The sequence below is a fragment of the Dermacentor variabilis genome, chromosome 10 (genome assembly GCF_050947875.1).
Source record: "Dermacentor variabilis isolate Ectoservices chromosome 10, ASM5094787v1, whole genome shotgun sequence".
Lineage (NCBI taxonomy): Eukaryota > Metazoa > Arthropoda > Arachnida > Ixodida > Ixodidae > Dermacentor > Dermacentor variabilis.
The window spans coordinates 20,949,725-20,975,666 of NC_134577.1; the positions used below are offsets into that span (position 1 = coordinate 20,949,725).

General features: G+C 46.6%; 1 protein-coding gene across 1 annotated transcript in view; it reads left to right on the top strand.

Annotated features, from left to right (window-relative positions):
- The window catches only part of LOC142560104 (uncharacterized), a 360,402-nt gene that overhangs the window by 148,243 nt on the left and 186,217 nt on the right, over positions 1–25,942 (top strand). Inside the window, exon 3 of the mRNA XM_075671926.1 lies at positions 2,503–2,627. Coding sequence (XP_075528041.1) covers positions 2,521–2,627 — 107 coding nt within the window. The 5' untranslated portion in view covers positions 2,503–2,520. The remainder of the gene's footprint in view (positions 1–2,502; positions 2,628–25,942) is intronic.

Genomic DNA, 25,942 nt, shown 5'->3' on the forward strand with positions numbered 1-25,942 from the left:
CTGAAAACACATAGACAGCTTCACTTTTTGTAATTTAGCAATCTGTAGCAGTGTTGCCATTTTAGCGATTTTGTCATTAGATTTAGCGACTTTCTTGTTTATTTAGCGACAGTTTTCTGTTTAGCGGCCGGCGTCCTTTTTGGCGACTTGAATGAACCATTGGCGACATTTTAGCGACGTCGAAGTTCGGAAAGTTGCGACGAACCCCGTCGAAGAAAGCAGGGTGTATATCTTGCAATAAAACGTCGGTTTTGGCTAGTTGGTTCATCATGTAAGTGTCTTGTATACGTGTCGCTTCTTTTTCCGAGCCCTCTGCGCGCTGCCATGCCCATCCTAACGACATATATTTTCAACCAGCATCGTTGGACAGGACAGGCCGTTCTAGCAGACGAAGTTTCGGAGCGAAGAAGCAAGAGCAAGTTTGACGAAATACTTGAGAAAACAGTTTTCTTGCTTTTCTCGAGAAAATTCAGATTGAGGTGGATAGAGCACGTACGCATGCGATTTGCCGAAGTTGTTAAACGTTCAGCGACACGCGAAGTCATAGTTCTTTCTTTTATGTAAATTCCCCGTCGTACCCCGGCAAATGTACGGGTGTCTAGCATCGGTCACTGCAGCTGTACCGCCAAGGGTGCCGTAGTAGCCACGTGTCTAACCCAAAGGTTTTATGATTTGATACCTATTGGCAAGGCCGGTGTCCTTGTTGACTTTCTGTACTGTAAAAAAGAAACTGCTAATGCTGTACGGCAGCAGACTCAGAGTCTCTTTCTCCGAAAGTGGCATGTTCGAAAAAGCCTTAGTCAAGTTCGCTAATAGGCACGTGGCATTGCATTTCAGCTCGCAGGAAAACAAGCGTTGGGCCAGCGCGAGACCATAATTTGCACCCGGTTCATGGACGCCAGGATTGCTGTCGCCTGAGTCAGCACGGCAATAGGCAGCATAGAGGTGTAGCTAGCAGCCCCTTTGAATGTGTTATAATTGGAATCACCCGTTCGAATGAATTAACTGTGGAATTGCTAGCAGGATGTGAGTGACAACAATGTACGAACGCGTAAAAGCTTTTGCATCGCGTGCCGTTTACAGCATGTATATTAGGCGCAGATGCAAAGAAAATAGAAGGACCTCAATTTTGCCATTCGAGAATGTGCTTTTCCCGTCATGTTTCGTTTCGGAAGGCGCCGCGTTGAAGCCCGGTCGCTTGTACTATCCAATCTCTAGCTACGACTTCCGTCGCTGCCAGGCCTACGTAAGTTCGAGTAATTGTGTCAGATTGCTCAGGCTGCCTTTCTCTTATTCATATGTTTTCCCTTGCTGGCTTGTGCGAGGGGGCGGTTGCACGGAAATATTTACAAAGCACTTGTCAATGCGTCTTCGGTGCTCTGACTTTGCTTGTTGTTGCCCATCATTTTGCCTGAACAAATGTGACATTTATAAATGAAGGTGTCGTACTGTGGCTACAAGACGCTGGATCCACGCATGCGTTATCCCGTCGTAGTGGTAGACGGTGTTGCCAGTGTTGCGTATTATTATGCATACAAGTATGTATTTCTTTACGGTCGTAGGTAGCCGGGGATATGAAATTTTACAAAGACGTAGTCACAGAATTAAACCTATCGGATGAATCGCAAGAAAGAAAGCTGGAAGTGTAAGATATTTTATTACTGTAAAAAAAAAAGAAACCGATGTGCGTCATTCATTTCCTTCTTAAAGTTACCTGTTTCTGCAGATGTTCTTGCATCCTGCTAAAACATGTGTAAACGCGGCGATGTCCTGGCTGTCGTAGAGCGTAAATACAGCTCGTGCCGGGTGATTTCAGCGCCGTCATGCTATGGCCGTCGGTGCGTACACAGACACGTGCGTGACTTCTCCGTTAATCCCTCCTCCTCCCCCTCGCCCCATGCATTGGCAACATCGGGCCCTAACACATCTCAGTAGGATCGCGACAGTTACCGCGCAAACGAATGTCTTTGAGCGAATTGCGACTGGGCTGCAATGGCGTTTCATGTCACACCATGACATCTACCGACAACTGCACTCAAAGGAGCGTGTCCGATGCTCTCATTTCTTCTGAAGCTGCGGAAGCAGGTGCGCAAGCGCGGCATGCGTATACGTGGAACCAGCGCTGGCAAGATGGTGCTGCGGCAATTCGAGGAGGACAACTAAAAGTACGCTGACGCCGTCCGGCACGGACAGCACGAAAACAGCACCGAGGTTTGAGCTAAAGCGGGCGCGCGTCCGTATCTACGTTTGCTTTAGCCCGTCGCGTCCTGCAAAGCTCGCAACGAGCATGCGCTCCTGCATTTTAGCACGTCAGTGTTCGATCAGGTCAGAAAAATAAACGCATGTGGCTCAAGATGTGCCCTGAAATCACTGACACGAAATAGCGGTACATGCTACTGACAATTGTTTCCTCAGTAAGTGCCGCGCGAGCGTGTGGTGAGAAATTGTGGCCAAACTTTCCTTGCGCGCTTCGTTGAGTGCGCTCCATCTTTATCTCGACAGATTGTCCCGCACGCCGATATGACACTTCAAGCGTTTGCCCGAGCGTCTCCGTGCCGCCTCGGCTTGGCTTCGGCGCGCGAGGAAGCATGCAGCCATAGAAGCCGACTCCGCCAGCCGTATGGAGCGTAAGTCTGAGTTTGTGTTTACCTTCGTACTGTCACAAGTGTTGCCCAAAGTCCTGGTGACGCGAATAGCTGTCGTATTTAGTAGCTCTGTGCGGTCTTGCAGCAGAATGCCGCAAGAGTGCATAAACATGCCAACGAACACAATACCGGCACATAGCCACCACAAGAAAGTTAAAACGTAGCAAAGAATACAAATGCGGTAAGACTGGCTGTCGATTGGCTACTGATGGTTATCGATGGCTTACGAAGGGAGCGTAAAGTTCAGGTGATCGGGCTCTGAAATTTTACTCCGTTCATACTTCTCCATAGCGCTCCGCCGCAATGCAGTGCAGTCCTCACTAATAGGATGCGTATAGAGAAATAAGGGGTGTGTCAACAAAAGCACAGGAGTCGCGGAGCAACTTTTGACGAGCCACCGTATTCTAGAATGTTCCTCCACTAAACACTCGGCCTCGACTTAGTTGATGGCGGCGCTTCCCTTGGACGTATGTGGTCACTGCGCTTCATTGACTCTCCGCGTCAATTCTTGAAAAGCATAGTATATTCTTCTATGGAAAGGTGGCACTGTGCTCAGCTTGGGGGCAGTGGAAGAACTTCGAGTCGAGGATGGTTCGAGAATACGGGTGTAAGCCCTCTAGTCCCCGTATTCGCAAACCACCACCGACTCGAAGTTCTTCCTCCGCTTCACCGAGTTGAACACAGCGCCACACCTCGAGTACAAAAGGCGCCACGCTTCTCAAGAATTGACGCGGAGATGTGAATGAAGTGCAGTGACCACTTCTTTCGTGTGGCGGCGCTGCTTTTAACGTTCTTGGCAGATTTGCCCAGAGGGATGAAGGGATGAAGAGCGAGGAGAAAGTTTATATCTCCAAAGGACTAACAGAAGGGTGCCCTTTATCCTCGCCGTTGTTTATGAGATACATAGTATGATAAGTGTGCTAGAGGGAAGCAATATCGGGTTTAATCTCTCATACAAAAAGGCGGGTACGATAATAGTAGCTGCCAGTTTGTTTTATGAAGACGACATTGTGTTGCTAGCTGACAAGCAAAGTGATACGCAACGTCTGGCTAATATCTGCGGACAGGAATGCGAGAATTTAAGTCTGAAATTTAGCGTTAAAGGTAATGTACGGCGTTGTTCAATGAAAACAGCGAACAGAAAGTGTCAATCCAAGGCCAAGAAATACCTCGGGTAAGAGAACACAAATACCTTGGGTTACGGATAAACGAAGGCAATAGATATATGGAAATACAGGAAAATGCAATAATAGCAGAGGGGAAGAGAAATGCGGTTGCTTACTGGCTGTGGTGTTGGGCTGCTAAGCACGAGGTCGCGGGATCGAATCCCGACCATGGCCGCCGCATTTCGATGTAGGCGAAATGCGAAAACACCGATGTACTTAGATTTATGTGCACGTTAAAGATCCCCAGGTGGTCGAAATTTCCGGAGTCCCCCACTACGGCGTGCCTCATAACCAGAAAGTGGTTTTGGCACGTTAAACCCCATAATCTTTTTTTTTTTAAGTACGAGGTGGCTCCGGGAAAGATGTAATGGTCCCGGGACTTACATTTGGAAATGCGGTTGTTTACTTGAAGCCAGAGTTGAACACGATGGCAACCAAAGGTCAGTGGGATGCTGCATTGGGTGTCCACGAGAAGACTACGAATGATGCTGTGCAGGGTGATACGGTGTGGTATGGTAACACTTCATTGCGCCTCAGCACGTAGCGGGCCACTCCCACGTCGGTACACTTAGGCCGAGCCTCTCTGCTGCGTCGCGGGCGCGATGGACTGCCCACAGCTGTGCTTCAAGATCGGGGCTGCTTAGGGCAGCCTCCCATTTCGACGACGTGACGCCGTCGCCATCGCGTAACGCGGGTCACCGCCAGAGCATGGGTTCCAAGTTAGCTAGGTGTGAGCATAGCTCGCAGGTATTAATTGATCGGTTGTATCTCTGGATAGATTATGTGTAACAGTGCGGGGTTAGGGTATACCCCGACCTGGAGTAACCTGAGTGTCAACGCCTGTGGTCTGCCTAGTTTCTTGTGTGGCGGAGGATATCGTCACCGTGCCGTACAAAAGCTTTGGCAAGTTCGTTATATGAGGAGGGACGCTCCCGATTGTATATGACCTCAGCGCCGTCCCACCCGGTAGCTACGCGGTTAACGATTCCTCGCGCAGCCCTGTGGGCCAACTAGTTGAGGTTGGGCAGGTCGCCCTCGATGTGCCCCATGTGTTCAGGAAACCAGATGATCGTGTGCGGCTTGATGTCCCTGTCCCGCAGAATCCGCAGGGTTGGACAAATTTCGATGTGAGGAAAGCTCAAAGTAAAACTGATTTCAAAGAAAGAGTCAGGAATATATGAAAGAAAATAAATGGGTTACAAGAATGTTCAGGTATTTGTACAGGGAAGACATTGATTCACGGTGGAGGAAAAGAAATAGGAAGCTTACTACCAAGTACGCAACCGGTATAGTTGGCAACAAAGAACGTCAAGCGCAAAGTCAAAAGTCAGAGAGGCTGAGATAATCTCATGGATGGTGGCAATGGAAAAGAAGCCTGCTGTGAGTAACTACTTAAGAGGAAAAACGAAATCAGGAAAAAAAAGACTATTTATGTTAACTCAGAGGCAAGCCCTTTACTATTTGAAGCGACACCATGGCGACTTATAACGCGTAGTTATAAAGCGAGCTGCACCAAGCAAGAAGACGCATGTGCTTGTGCAGTAAAGTACGGAAACGATTGAAGATGCTTTAATAGAATGTGAAGATGTCTACTCGGCTGTCAGTTTAGGCTCCGCTGGCCTCCTTTAAGCCCTTGGGTTCAGGCATAGCAGGGGGAAAGTAAACATCTCCGCATTAGAGACCGATAAGAGGTGATTGGAGGTTGGGCGGCAGAAAAGTGCGCATACCACAAACAACGGAGGCGTAAAAAAACAACAACAAAGTTCCCAATAATAGTTCGAAAGGTTTGATGCTGAGAAATTTTGTCTGTTTAAAAAAAAAAGAAAGATAGGTCATCAGGCAAAATAAGAGCTTGGTGGCGCCACCATCGCCTTGTTTCAAAGAGGACGCTCGTAGCACCCGTCCATCTCATCCGTCTTGAGTCGAGTTGGAGGGACGTCATTGAATACGGGCGTAAGTATGCTGAAAGTAGTGCCATTCTCGTGTCTTGCCGTCGGAGTCGACTATAGCAAGCGCAGTAGAGGTTTTGGTCTCCGTGTTGCTTGAGAGGAGGCACGTGGTTTCGCTCGTTCCCACTCCTGTAAGAAAGGTCCAGCGCAAGGCTGACGAGCACATTCTCTTTTTGGCGCCGCGACATCTGCTCGTAATCACCACACTCGGCGTCGTGAAGCAAAATCGAAGTGCTCGAGCGTTTTCGCACTCTGCCCCCGTCGAAAGGCAGACACGCCCAGGCCGGGAGTCGAACCTACGACCTCGTTCTCAGCAGCAGAGCAGCAGAATGCTTTAGCGAATGGGCCAGCATGGCTGGTAAATTCCAAAAACATGCCACCTGTCTAATGAGCAAGGCAGTTACCAAGCGACATAAAACACTAGTTTCTGCAGTTCATTCGCAATTCTTTCTTCCCTTCTTTCTTTCTTTCTTTCTTTCTTTCTTTCTTTCTTTCTTTCTTTCTTTTATTTTGGAAGAAAAAGTAAACTACTTCTCCTTTTTCTCCTAGCCATGTTGAAGCCTGCCCTAGCGATGGGCTTTTCGACCTTCTCAAGTTTGCGCGTACCATTTTCGTCGGATCACAGAAGCATAAACGCTCACATAACTTTCGTCATGAAGATACAAATTTTAGCTACTTTGTTTTCTAGGATAGCTCTTGTGTTCCGCTTTGTCCTGTCGGCAGCGCCGTTCACGATGCAAAGCACGTTCTTCCTGTTGATAACGTCAAAGGTTCTGCTGGTTAATTCTACGTGATTTGAAATGTGACAGCATGGTCACTGGTCACAACCGCCTTTTCGTTCTTTATTGTACGTTTTTTATTGAACCAACAATTGCTTAACGTTATAATGAATCAGCCTTTCTGTGGCTGACACGTAATCTTCCTGAGCGCTACAAAATTATCAAACAGAATAATCCACTCTGGCGGATCGAGTTGATTCCTGAACACCTCTCTAACACGAACAGCACCCTCAATGAAATTGTCACTTACAGAGAAGCCATTGATATCTGCCTGACGAACTTGCATGCGGTTCTTCCACAAACAGTGTAGGACACAAGAGCATTATTAAATCATTATGAACCCCGTTTGTCTTATGAACTAGTAAGAATCGTATACCGTACTCGTTCAGTGGCAGTTATCCTTTAGTGGTTTGCTAAAGCACATCCCAATGAAAAACTGCTTACCAGCAATGTAGGAACACATAATCAACGGTATCAGGTTATTTATGACAACTATGTGAGAAATTAGGCCACAACCTCGCTTGTATTTCTCTCTTGCCAACAACAACTAGCTCCTTGCGGTGATTTCCGCGTGTTGACGATTCTCACACCCACAACGGGACATTGAACAAGAACCGGGTGGTCCATACCGTGCCAACGCGAACTAGCCCTGAGATGATCGCCGCGTTTACATGACGTGGGTGGTTTTCATACAATGGCACGTACCCGTACGATAACTAGGGGTTGGCCAGAAGCACGCGGTGTTATGGGACGTGCCAACAACGGGTGATTGGCATGGAAGCGGGAGATACGTATCGTGCCTACAGCAGAGATCAGTGCGTGCCAACGCCTGTACTAGCTCTTAATGAGGATTTCAACATGTTGATGATTATTATGATTTCCGTACTGTGGCAGATGCCCACAACGGGGGGCTGGCCGAGAAGCGGCCGGTACATTTTAATTAAGAACAAACATGAGCCTATATACGATTTGTCACGTTGCTTAATTAACACGGGTACGCTGTAGACGCATGCGCGCGCCAGTTCTTTTTTTTTTTTTTACGCCAAAGACGCAGTCACGGAACGGGCACATTTATAGTATTTCATTAACCACTTCGGGAAAGCTTCGCTTCACATAGATTCCGACATGTGCTTTTGATCTGCATAATTTGATTTTTTTTTTTTGTATTTGGTCTATGCTTCACTTCTTTCTTACTCTTTCGTTCTTTGTTGCCGTTCGGCAAACCGCGTATATTTTCCAGTCGTAGTAAGGGTGCCCAGTTGAAAGTAAACACTTGTCCCTGTCTGCTCTTCAGCTTACATATCGTAAACCAAGTCGCGTTGTTACAATTTGAATGCTATTTCGTGAATAACACATGGCGACCGCGTAACCGTAGTCGACTTTGCATCCATCACGGACCGAATGACCGACACTACCGTAACGGCGAGAATAGCAACCATACCGCCAGACTAAGAGAGAGAGAGAGAGAGAGAGAAGACCTCTCTAAGGACGTGTGCATCGCGGAGCTGCTGGATTCCCCCGTCATTACAGTGCTTCTCTCTGCAGCATGCATGAGCGATCGCGTTCTCAAGCTGTGGACCCTCTTTCTTGCGGGTCAGTCGGGAAGCCCATGCGTACGTCTGTATCGTCCGCCCTTGACTTCGAGCTGTTGTCTGAATGCGGCTGTAGTATCGACGGCAGCTGGAAGGGTAATGGACGGTAAGGTCTGTACTTCGTCAACAAGTTAGCAACTGACTCGCCAGTGGCCCACCCTTCATTCGCCGCGAGATGCAGCTGTAGATGACAGCACCGTACCTGGCGACGTTTCGGTGCTGGCGATTTCAACTGATTTTTTAATGATGAAACTCGCTGATTGCAGTTAACCGATAACGTATTGCCGCAGGTTCATTTTTTCTTCTTTTTTTTTCACTAGACGTGCATAAAAATTCTATACTTTGCGCGATAGAATCGAAAATTGTCATTCAGCGGGGGACTGGCACTCAGCCGCAAAGACTGTTTTGGTACCTCGTTAGTGCTTTTTTTTGTGTGTGTGCCGCTTGCGTTCTGCCTGCTTGGTTGGCATTGGAGTTAAACAGCTCAGCTAACGCGGCATTTCCTGCTAATCTTGCACTGGTCTTAAATAAAGAAAAAACTTAATGTGTTAACTGTCTTTGCACACTCTAGGTCACCGCTTGTAAACACTTCTTTGTTTTTTCGGTGGCGTCGAAATAGTTTAAAACAAGTTGTGTGTGTGTGTGTGACAACCTCATTTAATATACTGCAAATTGATGGGCTGGGTCTAGGCCGCGCCGTGGGCAGCAGATAAGTTCAGTAAATAACTTAGGTAATAGCGCGAAAAATGAGGAAGATACGATGATAGAGATCAAGTGAAAAGAGCGCTGTAGAGTAAATAAGCTGTGTCACTGTGAGTGACAGCGCGTTAGCGTGATCGCAAAGTTGCTTTACATGCCGTTATTTTTGATTGCAGTAACATGTAAAAAAACGTCACATTTAAGCCCAAAGCTGTCTTGGAATGGTTGCGCTTGCACGAGAGTGATGAAAAAAAGAAATGATTTCAAGGGCCGAAATATCATGTTCTTTCCTTTATTGAAGCAAATACTGGCCGCTACCTTCCGTCAAGATAAGAACGTCACAACAAATAGCGCCGGCAAAGCAATTTTATGTCCTTCTTGCGTCTAGCGACTACCACGTCACACACGATCTCCATTTAAGTCCATTCTCGCTTATGTTATTTATCAGAGTACTAAAGTGTCACAATTCACTCGTGAGGCAAAATGATTTCTTCGTAGTGGGATCCGAGCGGTAGTCATGAAATTATACGCAGATTAAGTGTACATATAATGGGAGTGTTTCAGATTTCTTTTTTTTTTTTGCACTGCTCACTTATCTTCACGTCACTTCATGTTTAGCGTTATCGCAACGAAAGATTGCTGACTCACCAACACACTCCGACAGCAAGTCGATAAAGCGTTGCGCTTCCGTTTCGATGGGACCACCTCGTTTGTTTAGAACGACGCAAAATGCTTTTTTTTCTGACCTGCTTGAAACACAAAGCGGCAAGAAAATTGAAATCATTGTAGATAGCGGAGGTAGTTAACGGTCACGTATTGCACGCTCGGCACTGGCAGTAACTAATTTTTTTCACAGCACGAAGACTAATGTGCAAGGACAAATGCTCCTGTACACATCGTCTAAAAATGCATACGGGCATGTACCGCGGAACAGCCTTCAGAGAATATGTACGCCAGCCGAGCGCATGTAAGCACGTATACTGACTAGTGTAGGGTTCGTCGGACTATCTCGCCGCTGCCACCATTTGTTAGAGTTGGCGGACGATCTACGAGCTGTAGGCCGATCTCACCGCTGTCATTCAGATGTAAGATTTGGCAGTCGTAGCTGTAGGAAGGAGCTTGACTCTTCGTCGGGACTTAGGAGAGCAGGATTTATTTACATGTTATTTACAGTTGAACAAGAGATACATCGACAGTCTAGCGTGACTCCCAAATGGAGCCCGCAAGACGAGCATACAGCAAACGAGCACACAGCTCACGAGTACATTTCGAGCACGACAACGAGCACTCTCTAGCAGCCGACAATCGCTGCTTATATGCACTCCGCTCGACGTCATAGTTCGAAGCCATTGTAGATGACCCGCCCTTTTGGAGGAGGCGGGCTCTCGACTTGGAGGATGAGGGCTCACACACACGCACACACACACACACACACACACACACATATGTGCAATGCTCCGGAGCCGACGTCAGAGGGGCTTCGTAGAACTCTGAGCCGCTCCGGGTAGCGCTCTCGCGTAGCACATTGTCTTGCGTCTTGGTCGGCGCGTGGGAAGGAGCCTTCGTCGGCTTTCCCACGGCAACTCCCCCACTCATAGCTGAACACGGTGGCGTTATCGTGTCCTGCTTCGTCGAACTCGGAGCCGTCCCGGGTGGCGCACCCGGGTAGCACATTGTCTGGTGTCTCGAAAAGCGCATGGGGAGGTTCCGCCAGTTACCTCCCCTCGAGAACTCTCCTGAGCTGACCCTTCGCCACGTGGCTGCCGGTTATCCGCAGTTCTCTGAAGTGCGCCACCGTCCCGGTTTGATCGGAACACGTGCAGCGGGCTGAAATAGCTGCAGGCCGATTCTAACACTAGTCGAAGCGCGCTTTGTGAATGTACGGCGACAAACCAGAGGATTTGCAGGTCGGAAACTGTTTCCGATATAGGCGTCTGTTTCCTGTAATGCTGGCGGTATCGTGGTACAAACCCGCGTAAAAGAGGTTGCGGAGAGAGCGAGCGAAAATTCGCAAGTAAAGCGAACAATCACGAAAGACGCATTGCTGACTCGGTGCAACTTAAGTCGGGCAAACAAAAAATTTGTAATGAAACAACGCAGCATATATAAGGGTGACCCACATAACTTTGAGCCAAGAGTTTAAAAATGAAAGGCACGTCGGAAGAGAATTGAACCGAACGCATACTATTCGCAATAGCCTGTAGTAACTCAGACAACTTTTTTCCCAATAGCTCACTAATTAATTAAGTTTAATTACCCAACTTTTTAATTACTGGCTGAGGACCCCAAGTATGTTACGCAGATTAGTAGCGCACCTTCAGAAACCACCGATCGAGTAGTTTCCTTTACGATACGTCTCACGCAGTCCTTTTTTTCTGGGTTGCAAAGAAAGCCCGCGAAATATGATTTAAACAATGCCGCGTGACGGAGCGGTTTCGCAGAGGTATCGTGCTGCTGTCAAGCGTGCGTTCGGTGAACAAGGTCGGCTCTCGTCGGATGGCGGTGAAAATACAGGCTGCTGGCCGAGCGCTGCCGATGAGATAAAAGAACACCCCGCCGCTTCTTCGCTGCCTGTCACGATGCAGCCGACTTTGTGAAATGACGAGCCCACAGTGTACAGAAGCCTATAGGTATCGATAACGAGAAGGTCGGCTAGGAGACGTAAATGGCACTGAAAAAGATCACCGCACGGATCACGCGAAAATTACAAACTTGAGCTCAAAATCATCTGACGTAAATCTAGAAGAGAACTAACAAAAGAAGGTCACGTAAGACGCATTACAATGGAAGGTCGCATACAATGAAGGCAAACCACAACAAATGTCATATAATGCTCTAGACACCTTATTATATATAAGGTGTCTGATATATATATATATATATATATATATATATATATATATATATATATATATATATATATATATAATGCGTGTGTGTGTGTGAGAGAGAGAGAGAGAGGGAGAGGTAACTCTGTAGCTCCGGTGCATAGTTAGTTGAAGAAACGCTCGTTTTTTAAAACTATATATGTATCGTGAAAAGGCAGAGTAAACCGGGTGCACTACGACGACCAAAACGAAACTTAAATGAAAAGAAGGCATTTCGACTCCCACGCGGGAGCCTTGTTCACAGTTAATGTATGCATATATATGAAAGAAGCCCGCGAATACACGCAAAGTACCTCGAGCGGCCAGTCACGCGACAATATTGCGTGTATTCGCGGGCTTATTTAGCGCTTGGGAAAACACTTTTATGTAGCACGTATCCAGCAACAGAAAGCTATGTCGGGAGGTTTTCTAGTCGTTCTACAATTTTATCATTGACACTTTTCATATAATCATAATATTTGAGAAGTTGATTAATTAATACTAATCATCTAATCAGGCTGAATGAAAAAAAAAAATCTATCTGCAAGCGGCGGCAAACAACGTTGCCTTGGTTTTGTCTAGATGCGTGGCATTTGCGTATTTTAAAATCTTGTTGCTTGATAATTGGGGCGCCTTGTATATCTATATCATATACAGACACTCTAATCAGCTGTCTCATACTAAATACAGAAACGCCTAAATCAGGTCACAGAAATTCCAGTGGCTATGGGCCTAGAAAGTAATGCAAACTGGAACCAATAATTTTCAACCCTTCCGTAAATTTCTGAAGGGCCAGTAGCACTCGCCTTTGTAGTGTATCTGCTAGCCATGGGCCTAGTATCTTTGTAATGCTTACGGTCCTGCGGTCATCGCTATTAAGGTGCGTGTCAGACGGTATCATATCGTTGACATCCCAGCAACAGGCGGTGCATGCCTTCATCCGCGTGGCCACAAAATATTCCTTTGACCTGACAGACTTCAAGGAGATGCAGCTTTACGCCCACCTGACACCTATCCCATGTTGCAGTGTCATTGTTTGGTTTGGCTTTCCTCTATAGACGTATTTGTTTTTACATTTGCGAAGAAATTGTACACGTTTACTGGACCAAGGGTTGCAATAATCTGATTTCGCGACAGTAGTTGGCATGTATACTTATCTTTAACATCGTATTTTTTTTTAATAGCTCCCATTTTGCGATGACTAAGCGTGAAAGAAAGGTGTGGTCGAAATTCCGACAAGAAACCTCAAATTCTCTTTTTTTTTTAGCGTCGTAGTTACCTCACCGGTAGTTCGAAGTTAGTTTTTGGGTCAGTGATTTCTTACTCAGTGGTAGAGAAGTACAACGTGTAGGATGCAATGGTCGCTGAAGCAAGCTATCGCGGTAATGGCTGAAATGTCGTCCGGGTAACGAAGTCGAGTATGTTATCGGCTCTGGTGGGATGCGATATCACCCGCTGAAAGCTGAAATCTTCTGCTATTTCAAAAAAAATAAGATATTTATCCTCATTGGAAAAAGGTCCCCACTGATACTGAAAGCATATACAGCAGTTTATCTGGGGGTAATTGAAATTTGCAAATAGAAAAAGCGGTGCCTTATGAATCTTGTGTTTTTGTTTCCTAAGCTTCGATATGGGACAACATATTATTGAAAGCTGGATGCTTATGAAGAGGTCTGTAACACACACACACACACACACACACACACACACACACACACACACACACACACACACACACACACACACACACACACACACACACACACACACACACACACACACACACACGCACGCACACACACACACGCACACACGCACACACCTTCAACCTTGCCTGTCGTTACGACGTAAGGTAAATTATGTCAGACGAAGCAATTTTATTATGATCTACATCCGAGTGCAATTACGTTTACATATCGAGTTAGATATCAGTTCTTTTGTCACTGAAATAGCTGTGTAATGGACCGTGCTTTGGGACTGCCCTTTCGTATTTTCGCCATTAAAGTGCAAAAGCGATGGCGGCCTTTCGGAAACCGAACTTGATGTTTGTATCATTGAGGCGTGATCTTGCTGAGACAGTTGTTGTATCGACAGAAATTTCAGTCCTCCTATGCGCATGCCTCACTGATGGTGCGCATTCGATCCTTAACCTTGGAAGACGCGATGTCATAGAAAAAACACCTATCGCCGATGTGACGCTTATCCACACAGTTTTAATGCACATATTTCTGAGTTCGAACTAACTGCCAGAGTTTAGATGGAATCGTGCAGGTTGCAGCTGCAACGTCTCCTCTTAATCGCGTAGCTCGCATCCTTTCACTTTATTTTTTGTCCATGGGGCCACAATGTTGTTTCTTTTTTTTTCTGAAATTGTATTAATTAAATTTCACAACGATAGGTCGTTTTTTAGTTTCAAAAAACTTCTATTTTAGTGCGCAAATTATACGCGCACGAGGCCAAACTTTTTTCCTTCAGACACATTCCGTGACTCATGTTGCTGCAGTCGTGTGCCGCGCGCACATCTATAGGGAATATTTAGTGAGTGTTGTCCCCGGGCTTTACACGAGTTCTGCGATGCAGACGGGAAGGAAGTGCTTCCACACGTGTCGTCGTCTTCGCGCCAGAGTTTGCGCTGCGTGTAATGCGGCTTCGTTCTCGCCACATAATCGAGGCGCCGATCGGAAGGTGCACGGCGTTGCAACCAAACTTTCCGGATCGGATCGTCTCAATTATACGCGGTTCGCTGCCGTTACCCTTGGGGTCAGGGAAACAGCTGATCGCAGACGTCGACGTGAGTTTTCACAAATAGTTTCCCCTTCACTTCCTTTTTTAATGAGGCTCGCGTCGCGAAAGATATCGACTCGTCGCCAGAAAAGCTGAACGGCTGGAACGATGCCCTCGTGGTGTACAGTCTGGAGTAAAAGTAAATTAATTTCTTCTTATCATAGCTGTTCAACGTGGAATTGTCTGAATCTATTGCTTTGGTCGAACAGGGGTGCCATATACTGTATTAAAGTGTGCCGCTTTATTTCAGCCAGTGTGTCTGGACTGCGGAGAAGACAAACCTTTCCGCTCGATCTGTGGTCTTCAGACTTTTGCTCGCCGACAGCATACGTTACTGACTCATCGCGGTGGCTCTGGGGTTCTGCTGCGGCTGATCGGGAAGTCGCGGGTTCGACTGCCGCTCATTTTCCCCTGTAACGTTGGCTTTCGAGTCGCTGAGATGCCCATTTAGTGAATTTTAGTTCCTCCTTTCGTAGCCTAAAACCTACACTACAGTTTGTTTTTATATCCGGAATTAGGACCCCGAAATTGCAATTCGCTTTTTTTATATGCCCCTTGTACGCACGTTTTGTCCACGTTATGTCCCTTTTGTGGAATGCGCAACTTGTTTTCTTTTTCGCCCGTTATGCCACTTGTATTCCGCCGCATGCGCGACTTATTTACGCATGCGCAAGTAACTCTTGCAAATTTTTTCCCGCCAGTGCATGTTGCGGTGACATCGTTAAGCGGTTGCCACCGAGCGCAGCAGTGAAGAAAACTTGCTTAGTGGCACGGCATCCTTGGGCATGACGGGGTCCATAGACAGGACGTAACTCAATGTACGCATGCCGCAAACGATGTGGACAGACGGCAGCGCTACACTGCTGCTGCTCTTCCCTTCCTGATATGCCAGCGTGCGCTTTCAACACAGTGGTTCGCACAGCTTTAGCCAGACTATCAGCTTTCTAAGATTGCGAAGTAGCGTTAAGGCCTTAAAGACCTATTTCCCTTGAAGTGACAGCCTAACGCAAGTCACAGAAAATCGCAGCGCGTGGTAAAGGTAATGTTCCCTGTACGATATTTCACAGAACGCCGACAGCGCCGTCTTATACGCATGAGTTAGTGTTTCTGGCAAACTGAGGCGTGAAGGTAACGACTTGCAATAACGTGACATCTAAACCGCTGTTGGATCTCGCTATAGCGCACAATTACAATACTCTTTTTGCAGCTTCGCGGCCGCGTCGTTGAAGATGAATTGATGTACTCTAACTGGGAACGTTGCAGCGGTCTCGTGAACGCGGAAGAGTGGAATTTTGGGCCAGTTGGTGATGCATATTTTGAGTACGGTGAAGCGCAATAGACGGGGCAAAGTATAGGGCGAGACAGACACGACAAGCGCTACTGAAAACCGTGAACGTTTATTGGAAAATTCAGCTGCAGCAGAACAATGAGCTCATGCGCCCGTGACGCCTCCAAACCAGCAAAAAAAAAAGAAAAAAAAGAAAACAAAGGTCAGGCGCAATAACAAGGCGATACGGCGAACATTGCAAACAACGCTTGGATAAACGCGATAAATGGAAGTCCTGTGCACACTGTCAACTGCGCACAACTGGCAAAAGGGGCATAAAAAAATACGAAACAGAAGTGAATAAACCAGATTAGCTGTGGCTGCCCGTGAATCGCGCTTCTTTGTTTAAAATTGTTACCGAAGCCACGCTACCGCACATATCAGATCCAGAATTTTCGATTAACAAGGCTCCCAAAAGCTCACTTTCTAATTTTTTTTTCAGGGTCTACAGCTTCCGCATTCTTCAACCGCGTACAGCAACCGCAACTTTTGCAGTGTAAAGCAAAATTCCACCCTCTTCCTGATTTCAAACACCTAAAGTGCTGTCGCAGCCTGTCGTTAAGGCACTGGTCAGTCTGTCCCAAGCAAACACGACCGCACCTTAAGTTGTGTTCACGACAGAAGTAGCGCAAGAGACATACTCGTCTTTCGTCGCATAGTTTTCTTCTTTTTTTTTTTTTACTTGACTTCCCGTGACGCGTTTGCACAGTTGTGCCAACTTGCACGGCGCAGAAAACACCAGATCAACACCATTCTTCCATGCGACTTTCCTTAAGTTTTGCGAAACCTTGTGTACATATGGCACAACCTCGCCACACGATTCTTCTGCGGGGTATACGTGCAACGTCTGCTACGGGTTCCTTGCGCAGCTGATTAAGCAGCGTTTCTGCGCCAACTTGAAGGAGTGTACGCGAGAAACGAGCCTGCTGCAACCTTGGTACTAGGTGACCGAAGGTTTCCGTTATCCTGTGCGGGCAGGGCTTCAGAGGAGCCGACCTGAAACATAATTTTGCGATTCCCCTTTTAATCAGTTTCGAATGTGATGAATCGAAGGATAGAATGGCTTTGTTGCATTCTGGCATGTTAAGCCCAGCAGATGTGGTCACTTTCATTAAAAAGTATGCTAAGGTATAAAAGCTGAATGGAATGGGCCTGCTGTAGCTCAAACGTGAACTTCAGCGGGGAAGAACACTCGCTAAAAACTTCTACGACCGTCATAGCCACCAAAGTTGAGCGTGTCGGTGCGGAGAAACTTAAAGTGACAAAAAAAATCGTCTACGTATCTAAACACCTTTACTACGCCTAGTTCGGTTGGGTCGAGCTGACGTTTCAATTGACAGTCAAAGCTGGCGAGAAACTTTTCAGAGGACAGGCGCTGCCCAAGAGCCTATGCAGAAACTCTGCTTCTGAATGTACAGTCGCGAGCAAAAGCTTGGGGACTAAAGGGGCCGCGATTTTTTTTTTTTTTTGCAGACTGGTAATTCCGGCTGAAATCAAGGCCGCACGTCTGCGTGTGCGTGTTTGACCAATATTATATGTTAAATTGATTCCAGGCCGCGGAGCTGCGCCTGAATGTATTTTTATTTATTTATTTATTTATTTAATTTTTTTTTTTTTGCTGATGCCGTGGTCTCCAAACTTTTGCTAGCGACACGCTGTACAAGTTGTTTTCGAAGGAAATTAACGTAGCGCCAAGATAACGTCTTGGCAGCTCGAGGAATGGTTCTTTGGACACGTCGCATTCGTTTTGAAAGACAAATGTGCCGGAATGGTCAGTTAGTTTGCTCACAGCTTGAAGCAGCTCGTCGTGTGGGGCAGAGTAAGATAGTTGCTCGATGTCGATGGCCATACCGCAGCTCGCTCCTCCGATGCCTTGCTGCTGAACCGCTGTCACACATTCGGCGGCACACATTTTTGTGTTGCTGGCTTAGGGCTGTCCTGGGTGCATGCGCGAATTGTCTTGCTGGAGCTAAATTTTTAAGTAAACATTCACGTTTGTGAGTAGCACTTGTCCCGTCTGTCTTGCCTCACATCGTCTACGTCCATTGCGCTTCAACATACTAAAACATAATCGTGAACACGGGATGTCACGATTTTTTATGGTGCCAAAAATAGGTGAAGCGGACGGTAGTAGAAACAGGTAAAGCCTGACGTGACAGAAAATAAAAGATATAATTTTCAGAACAATAGCGTAATACAGGGTTGGGTATTGGGCGAGTTGGTATTGCATTCTAGAACTGGTACAGCGCAACATACAACATACAACAACATACAGCGCTCTGTTCCTTCATCTGGTGTGTTGCGATGTACCAGTTGTAGTAATACAGGGTGTTTTAGCGAACATTCTCAAGCATTTACAAAAAAATTGCCTTTGTCAGACAGCACAATTCCAGTCCATGAGCTGGTCTACTCGAAGAGGCGAACATTGAAGTGCATAATTGAAGTGCATAATTGACAATTTAACAAGAATTCCGTAATTAAGTTTCTTAACAAATTACATTGTGTCACATATTGCAATTTACAAATTCTAGTGCGTGATACTGCAAGGCACATATCCACTTGAACATAATTGTGTGGATGACACCGTTTACGAGACATTCGCCGTAAATCTTGCTGTGAAGAATGCGCTGTCGTTCGACTTACTTTCTTAACAAAACGTCGTTTTATGCATTGAAGCAAGAAGTAACTGGAACGCCAGTGCATGTCTCCGCGAAGTTCAGGAATTAGTATCTCGAAACTGATGTCATCTCGAGAATTCCTTCTAAGTGGATCCGCCTCGCGAACTCCCCGGCTAGAATTTCTAAATTACAATAAGTTCAATAGAGTAATTAGTTCAAACAAAATTAACGAATTTGTTAATTAGTCAGATATGCATTTCAACTTTTTGCGCAAGTAACGTGTGCATCTTCGAGTAGACCAGCTCATAGACTAGAATTGTTTTATCCGGCACAGGCAATCTTTACAAAATTTTGAAAGTGTTCGCTTAAACACCCGCTATGGTTCTGCTCCGTGAAAGTAGAGTAAAAAAACAATTCTTCATTCTGGATGATCACCGGCAACATTGTGCTTTATGCACCGGCTTCTTATCGTGTCACGGAACCTGAGCAGCATTCCATTGGGGCAGTCTCCGCGAGGAAGGACGTAAATACGTGAAGCCGAGACAGGCATGGTTATTGGCAAACGTGAGAGTGCTGATTTACGTGAAGATTTTCGTGGAGACCGAACTATTTTGCAGCCCCTTCCCCACTACGCCCCTCCCTACCCCTTCTCATCAACCTCATTTTTTTTTTGCGTGCTATCAAAGACACGGACATCACGCCGACATTCGACGAAATATTGACAGCCACGTATATTATGCAATGCATATTATTTATTCAATAACCGTTTATCACACCTCAGCATTGTCCGGCGCTCGGGTCTCGTGCAATGCATATTTGGTCCAACGCTTATTTGAAGCGACCTGCAAGCACACACCGGCAACCAGGATGAACTGATGCAAAGAAACGATGGCTTTCTCTTTTCGCACGAGGTGTCGTTCGTCGTGTATTCATAAATTTGCAGGTTTCTTTTTCAGAACTCTGCTTGTAGCTCAAACAACTACACTTTAAATGTTACGGCTTCCTAGAACTGGTAAACAACTTCCACGAAGCACCTCTTCGTGCTCTTGAAGACATTAGGCATTAACAACTCGGGATGCTAACGTAGGAGATATGAGTAAGGGCTCTAGCACTTACATATTCTGTCCTCACCTATACTGTCCTTGCATATCATCCTCAAAGCGAAAGCCTGCATTCTTTTGACCGATGCTGTATGATCGAAGCGTATCCGGTATAGACAGTGCAATGTCCTGCTCAACAAAAGGCAAAAGAAACCGTTGAAGGCTCACTAAGGTTGTGCCACCATGCGCTGAGGGTATGGCTGCAGTTATACGAATAGTCGTCGGTAAGCAAACTATGTTCGCCAGTGGCGTACGGCATTCTGTTATGTGAGAGAATGCCTCCTGCGGAGTGCATGGGGACCGCAAAAAAAAAAAAAAAAACACAGCCGGCCTGCCAGCGTATACATTTGGCATGCTCGCGCGGTGCGATGTTCCTGGTTTCCGATTCTCAATAAGAGCGGCACGGGCGTGTGGTGGCAGCCTTGGAATCGCTGGCCGAATTGTAATGAACTTCCTCCACAACTCGTGCGGTCTTGCACTGCTAGGCGCGGCGGCACGCGGCCCTAGTTTCCGCCGATTCCCGTTTCACGTTTTCCCCGTCCACGGGGTGGCGCAGCTTGATCACGGTTGGTTGCAATTGGCGTGCCTTTGTGAGTGGCTCGTACGATATTTCACAAGGTAGCGCCGCCTCAAAGGCACCAATTAGTCTTTCTGACAAACTGTGGCGCGAAGCTAGGTGACTGGGGATTCGCCAAAACTGTGAGGAGTTAGAAAGATAATTAGTCATATTTTAAAGTAAACACTAATGAAATTCTGATACAATCAAAGGAAAAGAAAATAACAACATTTTAGCAATTTAGCGACGAAATATATCGTTCTGATTCAGGTAGAAACTTCTCATGACGCGAGCGCTGCTCGAAGACGACGACGAAAGTAAACAACGCTGTATCCGTGATGACGAATCCAGTGATTCGATGACGATAATTGACACGAGGAAGTCTAGAGATGTTGTAGGCACGAACGGAAAAAGCTTTGTTGAAAAAATATATATATATATATCTTTCACAGATTGTGTGAAACAGACAGAAAAAAAAAATTACCCACGATTACGTTACTTCCTAATGCGAAGTTTGAGCGCAGCAAATAAGCTGTTTCACCTTTTCGATAGATTGAGGCAAAGAAATCGAGCAACACATGTATGCGCTATCACAGAATTTTTTTTTTATTTTTCACACGTATTCCTTTAACAAAGACTCCACTAACAGTTCTTGACAGTCATGAAGGAAGCTTTGTGGTCGGAGAAATAGACTGATATATGTTCGACTTGGTACACCAATGCTTGATTCTCAAAGACGAGATGTATACAAGTGCCTCGCGAGGTTGTCACAGCCGTGGGACGCGTTACGAGCGAGAGGAACGGGATGTTCTCCCGCATAAGTGTTAGGAAATTGCTGTTTGTCTTTATGTCAAGCCGCCAGCGATCTGGCTCTCTGATTGCCACCGCACAGGGCGAACGGCAGCGGCAATTTCGGCTCGGGCGGTGCACATATACAGATCCGCCGCCACCGATCTGGCTCTCTGATTGCCACCGCACAGGGGTTGCATTGGAGGAGGAGCGAAGAAAGGAATTAAGTTCGAGCCGGCGCTTTGACAACCGGAGACTCGCAGGAAGAGGGGGGAGGGGGGCGGCGTGTACACCCAGCGGCAAACGATGGGGGCAGAAGCGCGCGCAGCAAGCGGACAACACGATAAAGGGAGGAGGGAAGAGATAGCAGCGACTGACTGATGCTGCTGACGCCGATAGTGAGTCAACCCCAGCTGCGGAGTTGCTTTCAGGGACAACGAATAACCGGCGCGTCGGCAACTGAAGAGCACCCTATCCGCCACACAAGAACAGGGGGGGGGGGACCCTTTCCTCCTCTTTCTGCATGGCGGCGACGGTGTTCTATGCAGTCACGTTATCTTGACTCTCTAGCGGCGTCAGCGGCATCCAGCGGTATCAGTCGGTCGCTGCTAGCGCTGGGGGGATGAAAGGGGGGCGGAGCTGGTTACGAGGCCGACGACGACGACGACGCGAAACCCAGGAACGGACGCCAAAGAGCTGCGCTCTAAAAAAGAAACTAACTGTCCGTTACTGTTACGAAACATTCTTTATCATGGTGCGATACGCACCTTACGCGTGACGAGAACGAACAAACAACTGACCACGATTGGTCTAGCTAGCCGACCATACATAGCACGAGCCAATAGATCAGAACCATTTGAGCTATCACCTACACAACGGTCTTTACTACTACTGTAGACGAAAACAGAGTCAAAGCGGCATGCGGAGTACCAGTAAATCGCCACATACAAACTGTATTAGCTGCCTGACGTCAGCGATTGTCATATTCTCTGCGGTCACTGACCCCTTCACACTGTCGCAGGTTAGATGCGCGAGTATGTTTAACTGGCGGTGTTAGATGAAGCAGTCTGAAGCAATAAGTTTCCGACTACGGCACTTCTCGAGAAAAGGAGCCGCGCACAAGTACTAACACACTGCGCGCTACTAAAAGAAGCGGCAGGGCTTATTGCTATAGCGGACATTCACCCGGAAAGCGGGCTCACATGCAGATTGCAAGGACACTTGAATGCAGCATTCAGGATAGAAGTACACACGGCAAAAACATTGTCATCGTAAGATCGCGATTGCATGCCGGGGCCGCCTAGCCACTGCTGGTTGCATGTTGACGAAGGAACAGTCGAAATGAAGAATCATGCGCGCAGACATGACCAATACCATTTAATTCCACTCTTCATACATGACACAGGAAGCATCCTACGGAAGCTTTCCGAGGACAGCAGCGACAGGATCGTTCGATATGTCACATCTCGCAGGCACGTTTAGTTCGAAAAAAAAAATAGAATGCGCAGAAATCTAGACGTTATGATGTGAAGACTAGCACTAAAGAGCGTGTTATATTCCAGTATTTATACAATTCCAATATCTAGTGATAAACAGCCGTCGAACAGGGAAATCTCGCTCGAGCCAACGTTTGGAGTGGACTTGCCTTCGTCAGGGCGAGTCTCCTTGTCGAAACTTTGGCTGCAGCGACATTCGTTGTTCTATGCACTGTTAATGACTTCAAGCCTCCATCTTTCTGTGACGCTCCGTTTTGTTCAGTTACAATCTAGGTGATTTGCATGCATGTGTCGCTGTCAGCTATCAATGATGACGACGACGTGTTTTATCGATAAACAGGGTGCTCCCGTGCGGTTCCGTTGAAGACTGTTCGAGTTGCCGTGTGTGTGCTCCACATCAATCCTATATTTCTTGCTTTGCCTTTGCAGTACGTCGAAGAGTATCGAGAAAGGCCTGTTAGCCCAGCTCGCTGGTCACTGAAATCGTGAACTAGCCCGCGGTTCATCGACGGATCATGATAGGACCCTGACAGGACAATGTGTAATTTACGGCGTTGGGCTATTTACATAAAATGAAGTGCTTCCTTCGAGCATTCCTGAAAATCGGAGGTAGCCACGGACGCCAAGAACTTACTAATATGCTGCAGATGTCTGCTTTATTGTGATAGTTCCAGTGATGTCTAACGAGCAAATTAGCTTGCGCCCGCTGTATTGAACTCAAGAAAAGTTGCATTACGTGAGACTCGCGGCGCAGAAACCAGACAAGGCTGTGACGCTGAAACAAAAGCTTTATCTACTAACGCTATATAAGACTAATTCCTTGGTGATTGAGTCTACGCTAGTGCCGTTGCAAATACACGTCTGTCGATATTGATTCCTGTGTCAATCATATGCGAAGCGCACTGGTAAGCCATATCCAATAATACTGTTTGCGTGCATTGCTTCCGGCGCCGCGACACACTTATAACAAAGCGGTTTTATCGTAACGAGAGACCGGATTGTTAGACACCATATAGTTCTTTTTAGGTGCCTATAACAGGCACTAAAGCTACCATTTAAGCCACATAGATACGCCACAAGCTGTTCTTTAGGCATGCATAGGCTGAATAAGAATTTATGCTCTGCATGTGAGGATCAGCTACGATTTTATAAAGAAAAGACCCTACTGAATCCCGGTTCTGTGAAATTCATTTTATTTGCTCGATAAAACGTAGTGCGGAAAGTTGTGTAGGTTAGAAGATTTATTTCAAATTTCGTGTGGCTAGACATCACGGAAAAAGTTGTGAAATAGTCACAAAGAAGCGCCATCTCACAATTTACGGGTTTCTAGTGCTTTATTTCTCTTAGTATATCAGTTTCTATGCAGAAAAGGAACACGCTCAACATGCACAGAAATTAGCGGCACACCAACTTCGGGAAGTTCAGTGGACCGCAGTTCGCCGGTCAGAACCTTTGAAAGTTCTTTAAGCCCGTAAGAGGTTCGTTGCGGATAGCCGCGAACATTTTCTGAGTGTCCAGCATGAGCATCACATTCCAGGTCAGATTTAATAATAATAATAATTATGAGGTTTTACGTGCCAAAACCACTTTCTGATTATGAGGCACGCCGTAGTGGAGGACTCCGGAAATTTCGACCACCTGGAGTTCTTTAACGTGCACCTAAATCTAAGTACACGGGTGTTTTCGCATTTCGCCCCCATCGAAATGCGGCCGCCGTGGCCGGGATACGATCCCGCGACCTCGTGCTCAGCAGCCTAACACCATAGCCGCTGAGCAACCACGGCGGGTCAGGTCAGATTTACGACCGAGCATTCAAAAGTCTCGGCGATGTTGACTAGAAACCTTAATTGAGCGCACAATTAGTGTACATCGTCGCGTAGAGGAGTTCGAGCCCTTCTCACAGCGATACCCTGGTTTGCTGCAAAGCTGTTAATAACTGCCTTTACACCGGAAAAGTGGTTGTTTAACAATCGACTGGGCCTTCAGCCAAGTTCCCCAGCTACTGGCGGATAGCATCTTAAACATGACGAGGCTATTGCAAAACACGGAAAGGAGTATTTTCAGTCCTTGAAAATGCAATATATTGGCACCAATAAGGAAATAGGCACAATGAGGAAGCCAATAAAAGGTTTCTGGACGTATAGCTCGTGTTTATATATCAAATATGTACGACAGCGACATAAGGAAAATGTAATAATTTTGCCTTAAGTTTCGGTGTTTATAGTCATAACGAGAGTTGGCGTGATTCAATAGGCAAAAGTGCCGTGTGTGCTGCCATCTGTTGTCTGCTTCTTGAACAATTGCGCGGTGGATCTGGCGTGCGCGGGGTTTTTTGAAATAACGTGCGTGCAGTTTTACCGACAATATCGCCCCACTGTGGTGGTCACGAAATGTTTTGTGGACACAACAGCGGGCTTTCGTGAGCGTCCCATCTGTCGGTCTGGTTTTACAGAGTTTTCAGCTGCACGGGAATAGTAAGTGTTCATATTCCGGTCTCGGTAGTCTTACGATACTTCCTTTATTCTACATCTGCAATGCGATTCGCCGTCTTCCCAAATCCCATTGCTCAAATCGAGCTCGTGTCGCAGAAGGGTGCTCGATACTCCTTTCGGAAAGAAGACCTCGAGGACATATTTGAAACATGGCAGGAGTGCTGGAAGCGCTGTATTGCTGCGGAAGGGAACTATTTCAAAGGTGAAATTGTTTGAATGTACATAAACAAATTACTTTCTTCAGAACAGAGCCAGTCCCGAACTTTTTGCTACCACCTCGTAGACTGGTCTTACCTAATAAATTCGGTGCAAAAGGAAGGCCATACGCTACGCAGCGCACATCACAATAGGTGAACTGCCAACTTCGACCACGTGACTGGGTGCAGTCGCATGGCCTAGTTGAGGAGAAATTGTCGACAATACTATCGCAGCTAGCACTGTACCAACAATCTACAACCTAAAGGTTGTAGTGACGGTGACGTAAACGTGCAAAGGAACCTTGTGATCCCTTTTAATTTTTATGTGCCACCTGAAAGCCCGGTAACAATTCTCAATCCAAACCATTAGGTCGGGAAGGGGATGCTGTTTTCGACATTGTCAAATTCTGCGCCGTTGAGTTAAATACCTTCATGTTGGTGTTTTGAGCAGATGTGAGACGCCACAGTACTGCGAGTCACTTGGAACTGACAAGGTGGCATGTTCGAAAATATGGAGGAACTTGACAATGTAAAAAAAAAAAAAAATGGCATCCACGCTTAACTGAACTGCAGTAATTTTTACAGTGGTTGGGACTCATAGTTGGGACTCCCGAGGTGCAGCGTGAATACGAGGTGCGGCAAAGGAAAAAAAAAAGTAAAAACTGAAATACGACCCGCGGTGGCGTGCTGTCAAAATTACCATTACTTTCATTACCCTAAATCAATAAAGCATTGCATATCCCCCTCACCATTTGTATACTATAGTGGTGGTTCTCAAAAGCTTCGCTGGACACCCACTTTCGCAGGGCCGGGATGGCGAGTCAGTATTAAGGCGAAATAAGCCTTAAGTTGCTCGTTGTAATGGCTCATACGCGGAAAAAGCGGC